Source organism: Syngnathus acus, chromosome 17 (assembly GCF_901709675.1).
Source record: "Syngnathus acus chromosome 17, fSynAcu1.2, whole genome shotgun sequence".
NCBI classification, from domain to species: Eukaryota; Metazoa; Chordata; class Actinopteri; order Syngnathiformes; family Syngnathidae; genus Syngnathus; species Syngnathus acus.
The window spans coordinates 7,564,668-7,578,889 of record NC_051102.1 but is presented as its reverse complement, the minus strand read 5'-3'; the positions used below and the strand labels follow the sequence as shown (position 1 = coordinate 7,578,889).

General features: G+C 45.3%; 1 protein-coding gene across 3 annotated transcripts; it reads right to left on the bottom strand.

Annotated features, from left to right (window-relative positions):
• Window positions 1-11: 11 nt before the first annotated feature.
• On the bottom strand, window positions 12-14,043 carry LOC119137110 (integrin beta-1-like). 3 transcript variants are annotated; one of them, XM_037276164.1, is made up of 15 exons: window positions 13,895-14,043; window positions 13,243-13,309; window positions 7,079-7,164; window positions 6,289-6,511; window positions 6,053-6,223; window positions 5,457-5,851; window positions 5,007-5,102; window positions 4,835-4,924; window positions 4,619-4,759; window positions 4,075-4,277; window positions 3,670-3,908; window positions 3,366-3,588; window positions 2,682-2,914; window positions 2,251-2,417; window positions 12-2,081 (listed from the first exon to the last, which is right to left on the bottom strand). In XM_037276164.1, exons 1-15 carry the CDS (start codon window positions 13,916-13,918, stop codon window positions 2,016-2,018), a joined length of 2,424 nt encoding a protein of 807 aa, XP_037132059.1. In that variant the 5' UTR covers window positions 13,919-14,043; the 3' UTR covers window positions 12-2,015. The 3 variants fall into 3 exon arrangements, with proteins under 3 accessions (XP_037132059.1, XP_037132058.1, XP_037132060.1); XM_037276163.1 differs by lacking the exon at window positions 13,243-13,309 and adding an exon at window positions 7,398-7,464 and having other exon boundaries at window positions 13,895-14,028; XM_037276165.1 differs by lacking the exons at window positions 13,243-13,309; window positions 13,895-14,043 and adding exons at window positions 7,398-7,464; window positions 10,627-10,993.
• Between the last annotated feature and the right edge of the window lie 179 nt (window positions 14,044-14,222).

Below are 14,222 nucleotides of genomic sequence, written 5' to 3'. Positions count from 1 at the left end.
ATTACATGAAATGACACAATGACAGAGTATTTTATTATAAAAACCTTGAAACAAAAACATTTTGTCAGGAAGCAAAAACAGTAGCAAAATTATACACTAAAATAAATCCGTTTTAATTGATCTATTTTTGTCCAGGTTGATCGTTTTTGCATGTTGTAAAATTACATAAACTACAAAAGCATTTAAGCACAATAGAGCAAAATGTAAAGACCAATTAATTGCATTTTTTTATTCAATAAATAATTTCTGAAACACACAAATGACATTTTTTTAAAGGCGCTCAAAACAAAAATTAGGACTAACAACGGTTCTATGAATCCCGAATGACTGCCAGGCGGCGGGTCTTAAAGCATCGAATGTTTCCTTTGCGCATGCACAGCAGTTTGAATATGCATTAGTCACCTATGACCCCTGGATGACCAGTGGACAGGTAATTAGTTTTCTACGGAATCTTCTCACATTAACGCAAGGATTCTGAATGACAAGATGCCGTGGCGGTCATTCGGGATTCATAGAACCGTAGTTACAGTTGTAACTTTTGTTCTATTTCATCCCTGCTGACTGCCTCTGAATGAGCAATACCAGCATAGTCATGAGGAATCACAGACCTCACTAAGAAGCCTTAGCAGAACGGAAGACCACACCCAATGGATGGGGCTGAGCAACATCCACGTGATGAAACCTGGCAAGAGTGTCGGTCGGGTGTGGTCCATGAGGCAGCAACACAATTATCCTCCGGCGGTACTCCTCTCAAGGCACCCCAAAATGTGCAAACAGTCCTGGGTCGAGTGACAACGCTGGGAGACGAAAAGGGCAAACAAACCTTTGGTGACACTGGGGTCATCCAGAGGTCGGTAGGTCACACTAATTTGGTATGCATGCATGAAGGAAACATTCAATGCTTTAAGCACCACCTCCTGGCGATCAGCAGGGATGAAATAGAACAAATGGAATCGAGTGAAACCTCTTTATCTGAACATAGTATGTCTTTAAAAACAAACATTACCCTAGCCCTGATCGTCACAATCCACTTCCCGCTTTCCTTCCTTTGATCAAATAAAGTAATTGAGTAAAAAAATAATAATAATAAAGAAAAATGGCGTGTTTAAGTGTATATTTGGCAACGCTGTGAAGAAGTTAAGCACCTGAGTTGGCTTTAGAAACAAAACAAGTCCTACAAAGTTCTGTACACTGACTAATGTTTTCACATGTTAAAAGTGATTGGTTCCATCCATCAATCAAAGCCAATCTAATCAAGCACCCAGCATGTTCTATGAATATGGCTTTTTACACAGAACCCAAACATACCGCAATGGGGAAAATATTGCTGTCACACAGAAAAAAAAACTTCAATATCACGTTCTAACACAATACATGTCACATTTGATTGATAAATTTTATGTTAAATTTTGCAAAATGAAGAATTGGACTTTTGCTTCAGGAAGACAAAAGGGTGCAATTTCTTTGTGTATCAAAAGGCTCCGGATCTTAAAAAAAAACAAAAGACACTCGTTTCCGCCAGTGCCCTCAGCCAGAAGTATTTGTTTTGCCGAATGCCAAATATCACATTTATCGAGTTGTACCGTAAAACGTTTCACACCAAAACATTAATCTTATCACCTTAGCACGTGATCATGAACTTTTCTTTTCTTTGGCAGCAATACGCTTCGATAGAATTCACATCCTCAGCAAGTACGCACACTACATACCACTTGGCACACTTATTCTGGATCAACATCCCATAAAAACACTGATGGCTTCAAAAAAGGCACACTTAGGAGGCTATCCGGTACCAAGATTAAGAAAAAAAAAACACAATTCTAAGGATGAGTATCAGTACCGCACCTTCTCATGAAAAAAATAAAAAGAGGCAAGTTTTTTAACAAACAAAACTGCAGTTAATGCATAGCAAAATGGGAGCAAACGTGGCACAAAATAAAAGAGTGACAACACAAAAATATCCCCGATTTTCTTTTCCATACAGTGTTTTCTTGGAGAACAAGATGCTCGCTCCATTATTTACCTTCGTACTTTGGATTGACCACCGTCGTAACGGCACTTTTGTAGATAGGATTCTCACCCTGCGGAGAAACAAAAAGCAATGTTTTCACATTTATCAACTAAAAGCTGAAAGTAAATAAATGCCTACATTTACAAATGTCAGAAAGTGATGATATGGTTTTGGATTTCAGTCAGCATTTGATCAGAATCAGAGTAGCGTTGTGTTTGGAGAGAAGACAAGCAACTGACCGTGTCCCATTTGGCATTCATTTTCTCCTTCTCAAACTTGGCGAATTCTCGGCGATCATGGATAATCATGAGCAGCTTGAGGATGAGCAGCAGGGCCAAGCCGATTAACACGATCCCGGCCACAACGCCGGCCACGATCGGGATGATGTCTGGACCGGCTGGGCATTCTGGTAACAAAGGAAAACATTAAAAAAAACATTACGTCAAAGTAAAGCGCCACCAACATTGAAAGAATAAACTCGACAAGGGCCTTTTATGGTTCTTCCTTTTGTGATGTCGCCACAGTGGGACACCAGTGATGGTTTGGTCAGTTGAAGCATAACATCATATAAGGGAAAAATAATTGATGTTTTTACAAGAATTAAATCGTAAAACGAGGAAAGATATTTCATTTTTAAAATGGTAAAAATACATGACGGAAGCTTGCTTACCCAGCATCTCGACGACGTAGACCTCCTTGGTGTCGTTTCTGATGGCAAAGGTGTAGTAGAACCAGCAGTCGTTGGCGTCTCTCTCCTTGCAGTGCGTGAGGGGAAAGCTCTGGTCGGTGGGCTGAGGAAGCTTCTCGCGATCCTTCACCTTGATCAGGACAAAGTCGCTGCAGTCGCGCTCGCACGTTTCCTTCTTCTCGCCCGCCTGGAAGGCTCGGCACTGTACGCATTCCCTAACCACACAAGAAATACTAATATTGAAAATTTTGAAAGAAAAAATACATTGGAAAAAGCTGACATTGTACAAAATTAGAGGTGTGTTAATTTTATGAAACTAAAGTCAAAACAAAATTGCAGAATATTATGGAAAGAAATTATGCTAATGTAATACACGGGGAAAAAATGAGAAGTTCAGGAAAATATTTGAAATTTAACTGAACCAAAGTTCCATTAAATTTAGGATTTCTTTTTCCTGATTAAGATAGTGGATGATTTCTGGGATAACAAAGACCCTATTTTGGAGTTGGGTGTTTCAGTAGGCCGACGGTGGGTGCTATGCCTCGCTCAATGGCAACCCGGCACAGCCGTGATTAAGACGTCGCGCCAATTCTCCTGAAATTTCTGAAATCCCGGCATGTGGTTTTTGGTGGCGCCCCGGGCCAAGCGCTGTTCTTTTGTACTGACTTGTGCTCGGCGCAGACCCCGGGGCAGGTGGGACAGATTTCACAGGTGGGCCCTTGGAACTTGGGGTTGGTGCATTTGCAGACGCCGCACTCGCAGCCTCCGCGGCCATTGCAGATCTGCCCGTTCTTGGCCAGGCAGGTGGACGTGTCCAGGGAGCAGTCGCACGCACTGCCCGTATAGTTGTCATCGCACACACACACGCGACACTCGCAGCGTCCGTGGCCTGACCACACACATGCGAAATGAACAAAATGAAAACCTCAACAAGTTTTTGCTTGGGTGCATGGCGAGCGCTGGCGCCTACCTCCGCAGAGCTTGTTGTTGGAGCGGTCGCAGTTGAAGTTGTCGCACTCGCAGTACTTGCCGCTGTAGATCTCCGCGGGGTTGTCGCGCTTCTTGCACTCGCACGTTCCGCACACGCAGTCACCGTTGTTGCTGCAGATGTCCGTGCCATTGTCTTTGCGGCAGTTGGCGTCCAGATCTTCCGTCCGAACTTCATCCGTGCTGCACTCGCACAGACGTCCGATGCGACCTTCGTTGCACCTGCCCAAAAACAAAACGTATTACGATGCCGCGTCGCTTCGAACCCAACTCAGAGCTGCCCAGCACGTCGCGGCACTGCCTGACTTTAAATTCAGACTTGCCTGTATGATTATCAAACACAATTGCTCCAAAATGTCAAGAACCCCCAAAAGAGGTCGGCACTCACTTGCAGGCGCCGCACTCGAAGGTGCCGTGGCCGGCGTCGCACTTGTTGCTGTTGGGTTCTCCGCGGGCGGAGCACGGACACTCGCAGATGAAGTTGAGGACCACCTCCACCTCCTCGGTGAAGCCCAGCGGTTTGATCTTGATGCTCTCCTGCTTGCCGTGCGACGGGCACTTCTCGGACTCGATGGAGATCTTGAACATCACCTGAAGAAGACGGGGACAACGTCACACGGGCGCCGCTTTGCCTGTAATAATAGTCGCCTGAAATCGTTTGAATGCAGAGTAGACAACATCCATTTGGAATGTCAACAGATACAATTTCTCAAATTTGGGAATTTGACTATGAAAAGTGACAACGTAGGGGAGAACTGTGGAAAGGAGTTGCTGGATGAGCTTAACAGTTTGAATTTGGAATGGGAAACTTCAATTAAATGGTGTTTCTTGCTGTGAAAACAAAATTGGCAAAATTCTTGAGAATTCTTGGCATAGAGACAGTAACCCCAGATGTCCCGCTTTTGATGAATGTTGTTCACTTTTCCACGCACCTCATCTCCAATGGAGATATTGGAGCACTTCCTGCCGTTCTCACCGGTTCCCTCCACGCCATTCTTACAGATGGACTTGTAGGTGATGGAGACCCCTTCTGGAAGTCTGCCGTTTTCCAGAATGACTTCCGATGACAAAGACTGCGCCAAAGAGAATAAATAATGAATGGACGGAATCGATCATGTTGCGCTTGTAAACTTAATCCGCGCGCTGACGTTGTAGGCGTCGATGATGAGTTTGATGACGTTGCTGGAGTTGGACGACAACGTGCCCACGGCCGATTTGGGGATGAGATTTTTCAGCTCCTGTGCACAAAGAAGACTGACAGGGTGAGATTTACGCACGAATGAGGAAGACAAACCAACTGAGGCTGCTGTAGGACGGCACCTTGTACACAGGTTGGAATTCTTCAGTGACTGCAAAGATGGTCTGGATGTTGTGGTCGCTCAGTTTCTGGACTAAATGGGCAATGGACGGGTAGTCCTGAAGGAAACGATACACAACATCAGCATGTGAGCAAGGCCAGGAAATAGATTTGCCTTCTTCGGAGGAGAGCAAAAAAAGTATCTAGCGCCATTACATGTCGAGTAACAATTAGGCCATTTCAATCAGAGGCTTGAAGAAATCAACTAGTGGAAACGGCATCATAATTTTCAGCGGCGGTGCAGCTGCTACAAGATCCTGGTGTGGCTGCGTATTGCACTTCAAGTACAGTACTGAGAATTTTGAATTATTGAAACCAAAGCCACATTTCCCACCACAAATTGCAGAAACTTCAGTTGTTGGTATTTGTCAACTTATTCAGGCAAAAATGAGGTGTAATGAGTGATGTCTTACATAGTAGTGGCTCATGGTGTACATGTTGTTCTCCAGGTGACATTTGCCATCGTTGGGGAGCACGATGCCGCCCAGTTTTCCATCCCCGGCAAAATGGAAGCCAGCGTCCGTGGAAAAGACGAGGAGGCGAGTGACGTTCCGCCAGCCGATCTGCTCCTCGCACACGGCCACCTGCATGATGGCGTCAAAGCCTCCCTCGGGAGAGTCCAGGTTTCCCGAGATCTGCTGCTGGCTGACCAGTTGGTTGAACTGGTCACCCTTGTTGGTCAGCTTCAGGACGTTCTTGTAGCTGAAGGGGCTGGTGCAGTTGTAATTGCTCGTGCACGGGTTCTTGTAGCGCGCCGGAGTGGTGCTGATGTACGGCATCACCGTCTTCTCCACAAACGAGCCGAAACCTAAAGGCGGAGGAGACGGCACTTACAATCTTGGTACTTGCTGGAACCGAACCCAACTTCTACCTAAATGTACACAACATTTTGCTGTTGCTGCAGACCACAATACAAAAGGTTCCTATAGTACCCCCCCAGAACAAGGAGGTCCTCCAAAAGTTGCGACTTGCCCAGAAATGTGCTGCGAGTCAAAGACATTTTCCTCACCAATCCTGAAGTCTGAGGTGATGGTCTGCATTTCCCTCATGAGGTCTGTGCCCAGGTTTTTGACGTTGTCCAGATCATCCTTCATGGAGAAGGACAGGTCCATCAAGTAGTACAGGTCTATGGGATAGTCCTCGGCTCGCTTGAACTTCAGATCAAAGGTCTGCGGCTCGCCTGCGGCATCAATTGGCACGCAAAGTCAGCACACGGGAAGCGCCTTTTGGAAAGAAGGCACATACCCGATCTGAGGGTGAGGGTGAGCTTCTGAGGCTGGATCTGCGTGATCTGCTCGGGTTTAGGCTTCTCCGTGTTGTCCTTCTTGCGGTTGGTGACCGGTTTGTTCTTGTTGATGACGATGCCACCGCGAGGATTCTGAATTTTGGTCTCGTTGCAATTTCTGGTCTTCAGAGATTCCAGGTCGTCACAGCGAGCCGACTTGGACTCGCCTTCCGAGAGGAAGCCCTGAGCGACCCACAGAAGATGACATCGTCTGAAACATTTGTTTTTCCCGGATCGGAATAAACGTGGACAGAGTTGGAATTGAATTGTGGATTGTTAGCCGTAAGGGTCACTTCAACTTGAGTTGGAATGAGCTCCTTCCTTATCTGGCAGTGAGGCCATGTGACTTTTGCCGGCCAATCAGCAACCGGCAGTACAAGACAATGAATAAAGTCTGAAAAGGATTCATGACAAAATTCAGGCCCATACAGGAGTTGCGACTAGTAAGCCGGAAACAATTTGCTGAGAAAGATAGCTGGACCTCGGCGGAGGTCTCTGTTGTACTTTCTCTCCGTGGCTAATGTGGAAGTATAGAGGTGCTGGAATTTGTCGAGCTCAGAGCGGCAAGATGCAGCTTGTGCAACTGGCATGACAACAACAACTGAGAGAACATTAGAGTTATGCTTTATCTTTGTTTTGTTTTTTCAATAAAACCAAATCCAAATGTTTTATTAGGAGCCTGGGAGAGTTTCTAGCAGAGATGATGACAAATGAACCTACTGCCCTCATTCTTTCAAACAAGCAACTGACCTCATCTGTGCACCAGCCGCATGACTCGGCCACTTGGATGCACTGACCGCACGACTGAGCGTTGGCCTTGATGCACACACTTCCCTCTGAAAGAATACGAAAGAAAAAAAAAATGTAAAAAGCAGCTGCGAGGAAGTATGGCCAACCATTGGCGCTCATAAATTCTCCGCTGTTGTGTCAAACTTTACGTCTGCTCTAAAAACATGTTTCAAACAGTTTTTTTTCTTTAAACGCAGTTTGGCCAAAAAGGAGTCATGTTTTTGTTAAGTTGTCATGGTGACACGCGTTGCTTCTGCAGGACCCTTTGACCGAGTCTTACCTTGCTGTGCTCGGATAAAGCTCAGAAATGCTAACATCGATGCTAGCGCAACTAGCCGTGGATCCATCTGGAGACAAAAGCATAACACAAAAAAGACAAATCAATAATTCGTCATTTGTATGTTCATCCCGGCATGACTCAACCCAAACATCGGGGAAACAACGATCATCACAATGACCACAGCATGTATGTGTGTGTGTGTGTGTGTGTGTTGGGGGGGTCAACTCATACCATGCCCATATTTGGTCAGACAGAATCTCAGCCATCCCAGTGTGAAACAGACACACACACAGACACACAAGCGTGCGCACACAGAAAATGGCTTTCCCAGCTGTGATGGAAAGGTTGGGTGTTAAATGTTAAATTCACACCTCCGACATACAGACACAAAAAAGCAGACTTGTGGCAGGCAGGCACTCTTGCCAAGTTGCTCTAAGCAATGACATCCTGTCGCGTCGGGTCACGTGACCTGCTTGCCAACAACTTTCACAGCAACAACATGACTGAACGACAATATTATTAGAAACAAATGTACATCATGCCTTTAAAATGGAAGTGGAACTTCTCTTGAGCGGTTAGGTTCAACTAAACTCACATTTGCACAAAGCACAACAGTCCAGCTGGGCTCGGCCGCATCACGTGAGGACATGCAAGCGGCATGCAGCAGACGTGGCGGTGAATCATTGAGCCTCGCTGTTTTGGCGCCCGGAGGTGCTTTTTGATCATGACTTAGGAAGGACACTCACCTTCATGACTCACATGTGTACTTTTATCACGCTTAAATTGAACAGGGATAAACGAACAAGATATGTGGCCATTATGCTTCAAAAAAAGGGCTCGTTGTACTTTTGCTTAAGAGCACATCTGCTAACATTTAGACCGACTTCAACGACGCAACCTGGGAAGACTTAAGTTTAGCATGTTTTGAGAAATAACAAGTAACATCACAAACTACAGCGACAAACGTGACTATTATTTTTGGACCCTACTTCCTGTTATGCTTTGCTTCCGCTGCTGCTTTTTTCCTGTTGTTGTTTTTAATACAGTTAAAGAGCATTTTGATGGCTTGCTTGTTTGTTTATTTTCAACGGTCACGCATGGGGTCCCATTTGTCCAGCCATCCCCCTCCTCGCTTTGCCACTCGGTCAGACAGACGGCGTACCCCAGCTGCTGCTTCAGCTGGTCCACTTTCGGCCTCGCCAACACCAAACAAACACTCCCAGCCTGACTTCGCAATTCTTGCCCTCATCAAAACCACGCCTTGGGTAAGCCACAATTCCTCATTCCCGACTACAAGCAGGAGCATCTTGAGTTGCGTCAGGACAGATCGCAGTTAACTGATGACTATTCACAATGTTGACAGTGTAAAAAGAAATCAAATCATTTGAAATCATACCTTATTTAAATAAGCCACAGTGGGGTTAATATGGGGTTAAGCTAATCGGACACGGAAATAACAAATTGTGATAAGAGCTGTCTTGAAAAGTTTGCATTCGGAAGGAAACAGCCAAGCAACATTCCAATTTAGTAAGCCAACAGAACGGTGAAGCACAAGGATGGGATCCCAAACCTCTTAGGGATGAGCTCATACATTCCAACTTAAGCACATCCGTATTTCAGATGCTGTTTAAAAATCTACTAGAGGTTCTCATCTGCGGGCTTCGCTCGGTCACGTTGGCGTCGACGCCAAGTTCCATGATGATCGACAGAGTGACGAAACACCACAGACCCGTTTGATTCACTCCCGGCAATGACATCATTTTTTTCATCTGCCTGATGGAAAAAGTTAAGTCGATTGAATCGCTATTGGAGAGTTTTGGGTCAGCTCCCACAGAGTGAAGAAGACAACTTCCTCATGCTCCACTTTGGAGGCTTCACTGCAATGTGACAGGAGTCGTAGGAGGAAAAGAAGTCGTCATCCATGACTCAAAGATGACAACTAGGGGAGGATGGGGAATGACGTGGTCTTGGACTGCGTAAAACAGAATGACCCCGCCAACTTTATACGCACGCCGCCTGTGGAAAAAACTTTGCTAAGGAAATGACTCACTGTCCCTCATGTCTCCAATCAACAGGACAAATCCTTCGCATTTTCTGTGATTTGACTTTTAAAGATTTTATTTTCTATTGGTTGCTAAACGATATGAACAAGTCAATGCAAAAAAAAAAAAAACAAAGCTTCAGGCTACAATTCCTTAGCGGGAAGCCAGCCAGGGAGGCAGGCAGGCGGTGGCCAACCAGTCTCAACTTGTCCAAGATAAAGACGACTTCTGCAGTTCCGCCTGACCAGAAGAGTTTGGTTAACCAAAGAGTGCCTGGCAAGACCTCCCTGAAGACTACTGAACTTGATACACACACTAAAACAGAACCGCACTGCGGTCTACCGGGAGACTTTCAACTCGCGCTGTGTCGCAAGGATGTCCGATAAATGGAAGAAAAAAAAAAAAAAAAAAAGACATGCGTAAAGTTGGATTGACCCAGCCTGCCTTTCTAGAATTTGGAAACCTAGCGAGGGCAAGTTGCGCTGGACCTCTTGTCACACAGCCGAAAAACACGACCCAAAATGTGGCCTTTGACACAACCTTTGACTTTCTGGGTATGTTTGCGTCTGAAAAGTGCAGTTACTTCTTCTTGTGTTGGGTTCCGATTGGGACTCACCGTCGCCCCCCAGAGATTCAAAATGATATTACAAGACCAAAACAGGCAAGCTGGCTTGATAAAACTCAACACATTACAAAGATTCCTTAACAATGTACGTATATTAGAAGGCAATGCTGTTTTTAAAGGTACGTGGTATAAACACTTTAATGTAAGCTTGTCATAAACCATTTATGCGAATGTACAACAATATAAAATGACCAAAATGCAACAAAGTGAGCCAATTAGAGTAAAATGGATTTTTAACCAGCAGGTTGTGAAGAATAGTAAAGATTTGAGAGGTAGCAAATCCGTTTTTTCGCAGTTTGTTCGGTGAACAAATAAGTGGTTTGCTCGGCACGGTGGCCTACTTTAGCTTCAAACTAAACCAACGCAACAAACGTTTTTCGCTGTTAAAAAAAGGCGTCCGTGTGATCATACAAGCATGTTTTCTTTCAAATGTTAAACCACTGCCTGAAGTAGTCGCCCGAAGACACACATTCCATCTTTTGTCGCCTCACAATTCGTGGCAACACAAACTCGTAAAGGTGAACAAAATGTACAAAAGTCAATTATTAGGAATACAACTTACTTTGTCCTGACACTTATTTCCAGTAGAGTCACAATGACATTTATCACTCCAGCAAAATGTCTTGTTTTGTCGACGAAAAAAAGTCGCTAAATGAAAGAATGGTAGCGGGTCGACGGTTAGCTGCGAGGGGGTGGGGGCGGGTGCCAGGCTTCGTTTTGTTCCCTTTCTCACTCGGACAACTTTTCCACCGCTTTAGGGGACTTCTTGCCTCGTTTTCCCCACAAATACGTTACAAAATAGACACGCAGAGAAGAGCCTTCTTCGACTGGTCCGAAACTACTGCTCCTTTCCCTGGGAACAACTTGACGTTTTTTTTTTTTCGTGAGGTGCCCCACTGATGAACTGCACAATCCTCTTCCTTCTTCTTGCGGACACACCCCGCCCACACCGCTACAACGGCGGCACATAGCGGCCAATGCATCAAGCACACCAGAATGAGTCAGTACAGTTGCTTGGATACGTCAGAGCGGTCGCCATCTTGCTGCAGGCAAGGTCACCCGACGGTCAAGCGCTACAAGTCGATGCAACATACATGACATACAACAATAAGCAGTACTTCCTTGAGTAATTTTTCAGAATGACTAATTGAGTTACAGTTTAGATAATTGTTACTTTCTTGAAAAGTATAAGTCTGATTTTAGGCTGGACAGAGAATGACCTTCTCAAGATTCCTAATGATATTCCGTATACCGCAACACAATGAGCCCCAATTAAACCAACGGACTATATTTTGCATTTCCCGTGATTCCAACAGCTTGAACTCCATAGTACATTGTATTTGAGTTTAATTCCATTTGAAACATACACAAAGTGGATTAATAATTCAGACATGGAGATGTTTTACTTGCAACATGCATACATCAATGGCATAACGTCATCTTGAATTGCTGTCTCCATAAAATGATGACACAAGAGTAAATATGTAATTTCTCAAAAATATTGCTCATTTGTTGTTCTCGACTGTTTGACGGGATCTCTGACGAGAGGCGCTAACGTGCAAACAGATGAGCGAGGACTGAGGAGGTTGCAAAACACCACAGGAGATTGAGCCATTTGGTAATTCCAAACACCAAGATGGAAGAGAGAGGAGGGGAGGAGGAGGAGGAGGAGATGACATCGGGCTTCACCAAGCTGTCCTTGAAGCTCATCGCCAGGTCGCCAAACATGACGACATCTTCTGCACGCACATTGGAAGGCTCTGAGATCAGTGCCCCATGACTATATTTGAGGCATTTGAATTTGTTTGCATTATTTTGGAAGTGTGGTCTTATTACAAGGGTAGTTTGGAACGCAACCCCTGCGATGGAGGCGGACGTTCTTTACTGCTTCTTGGTCTCTGTCTGTCATCATACAGTACTGATGTGTCGAGTGTGTTTTTTACCCAGTGTCTCGACGACGTGGACCTCCTTGACGCCGTTCCTGATAGCAAAGGTGTAGTATAACCAGCGGTCGTTGGCGTCTCTCTCCCTGCAGTGCGCGAGGGAAAAGCTCTGGTCGGTGGGCTGAGGAAGCTTCTCGCGATCCTTCACCTTGATCAGGACAAAGTAGCTGCAGTCGCGCTCGCACGTTTCCTTCTTCTCGCCCGCCTGGAAGGCTCGGCACAGTACGCATTCCCTAACCACACAAGAAATACTAATATTGAAAATTTTGAAAGAAAAAATACATTGGAAAAAGCTCACATTGTACAAAATGAGAGGAGTGTTAATTTTATGAAACTAAAGTCAAAACAAAATTGCAGAATATTATGGGAAAAAATTATACTAATGTAATACACGGGGGAAAAAAGAGAAGTTCAGGAAAATATTTGAAATTTAACTGAACCAAAGTTCCATTAAATTTAGGATATTTTTTTCCTGATTAAGATAGTGGATGATTTCTGGGATATTAAAGACCCTATTTTGGAGTTGGGTGTTTCAGTAGGCCGACGGTGGGTGCTATGCCTCGCTCAATGGCAACCCGGTACAGCCGTGATTAAGATGTCGCGCCAATTCTCCTGAAATCCCGGCATGTGGTTTTTGGTCGCGCCCCGGGCCGAGCGCTGTTCTTTTGTACTGACTTGTGCTCGGCGCAGACCCCGGGGCAGGTGGGACAGATTTCGCAGGTGGGCCCTTGGAACTTGGGGTCGGTGCATTTGCAGACGCCGCACTCGCAGATTCCGCGGCCGTTGCAGATCTCCCCGTTCTTGGCCAGGCAGGTGGACATGTCCAGGGTGCAGTCGCACGCACTGCCCGTGTAGTTGTCATCGCACACACACACGCGACACTCGCAGCGTCCGTGGCCTGACCACACATGCGAAATGAACAAAATGAAAACCTCAACAAGTTTTTGCTTGGGTGCATGGCGAGCGCTGGCGCCTACCTCCGCAGAGCTTGTTGTTGGCGCGGTCGCAGTTGAAGTTGTCGCACTCGCAGTACTTGCCGCTGTAGATCTCCGCGGGGTTGTCGCGCTTCTTGCACTCGCACGTTCCGCACACGCAGTCACCGTTGTTGCTGCAGATGTCCGTGCCATTGTCTTTGCGGCAGTTGGCGTCCAGATCTTCCGTCCGAACTTCATCCGTGCTGCACTCGCACAGACGTCCGATGCGACCTTCGTCGCACCTACCCTGTCTTGTCTTACCTTGCTGCGCTAGGCTAAGGCTCAGGAGCGCAAATGAGGACGCTAGCACGATTAGTCGGCGATGCATCTGCAAAAAAAAAAAAGAAAATGAAAAAAAATGGTCAATGAAAATGTAGACCTGAGGACTGAGGCACAAAAAAAAAGAAAATATCACAATAGTCAGCAGCATAATGAAATTGTATATTCTGCGGAAAAACTACCATCACTGCAGCTGACTGAGTTTTTCATTTATGCCTCCAAGAATAAAACGATTGCAATCATGCTGTACAAAAGTTTCAGTTTGATTTAACTTTGTTATTACTCTATGATTTTAAATGTAAATATGCTAAAAGGTATTTTCATTATTGAAAGAAAAAAAATTATTTTGGGGTGTTGGTCGGCTGGAATGCATTTCCAAACTTCTAGTGTGGGATCATGTTTTTGATTAAACTCGTCGTATCTGAAGCCAGAACTGCCTTTGGCTAGTTAAAGTTTTGCGATCCAATCACTATTTGAGGCGAGGTCTTGAATTTTCTAAAAACAATGGAAAAACCTGGAGAAATGGAACGTTCAAAAGTCATCGCACGAAGGATGTCCCGATCACAAGAAGGACGGTCCGACTTTCAAGGCGAACCAAGTGTGGAAAAAGTCTGTTAATTTGCGTTACACTCACCTTGTTCTGACACTGAAGTCCCATTTTTATCCACACAAAAAGCCCAGCCTGCTAAAATGTCGGTGGGAAGGCTTGTCCGGTGCTTTACTCCAACAGCTTCACGACAGCTGTGGGCCATCCGTTCGTTTTGTTTTCGCAATAACATGACAGACGATTTACATTACAAACTCCACCCTGCCAAAATCGAAGCATGCGGAAATGGAAGCAAAAGAGACATTTGGGACCTTTTCCCTCCAATATCGAGCTAAATTCAAACTGAACATTACATGCACTGAAACTTCACGAGCAGTGCGTGCCCCAATATATTTGTCCAAAGTTCCCCAAGGCA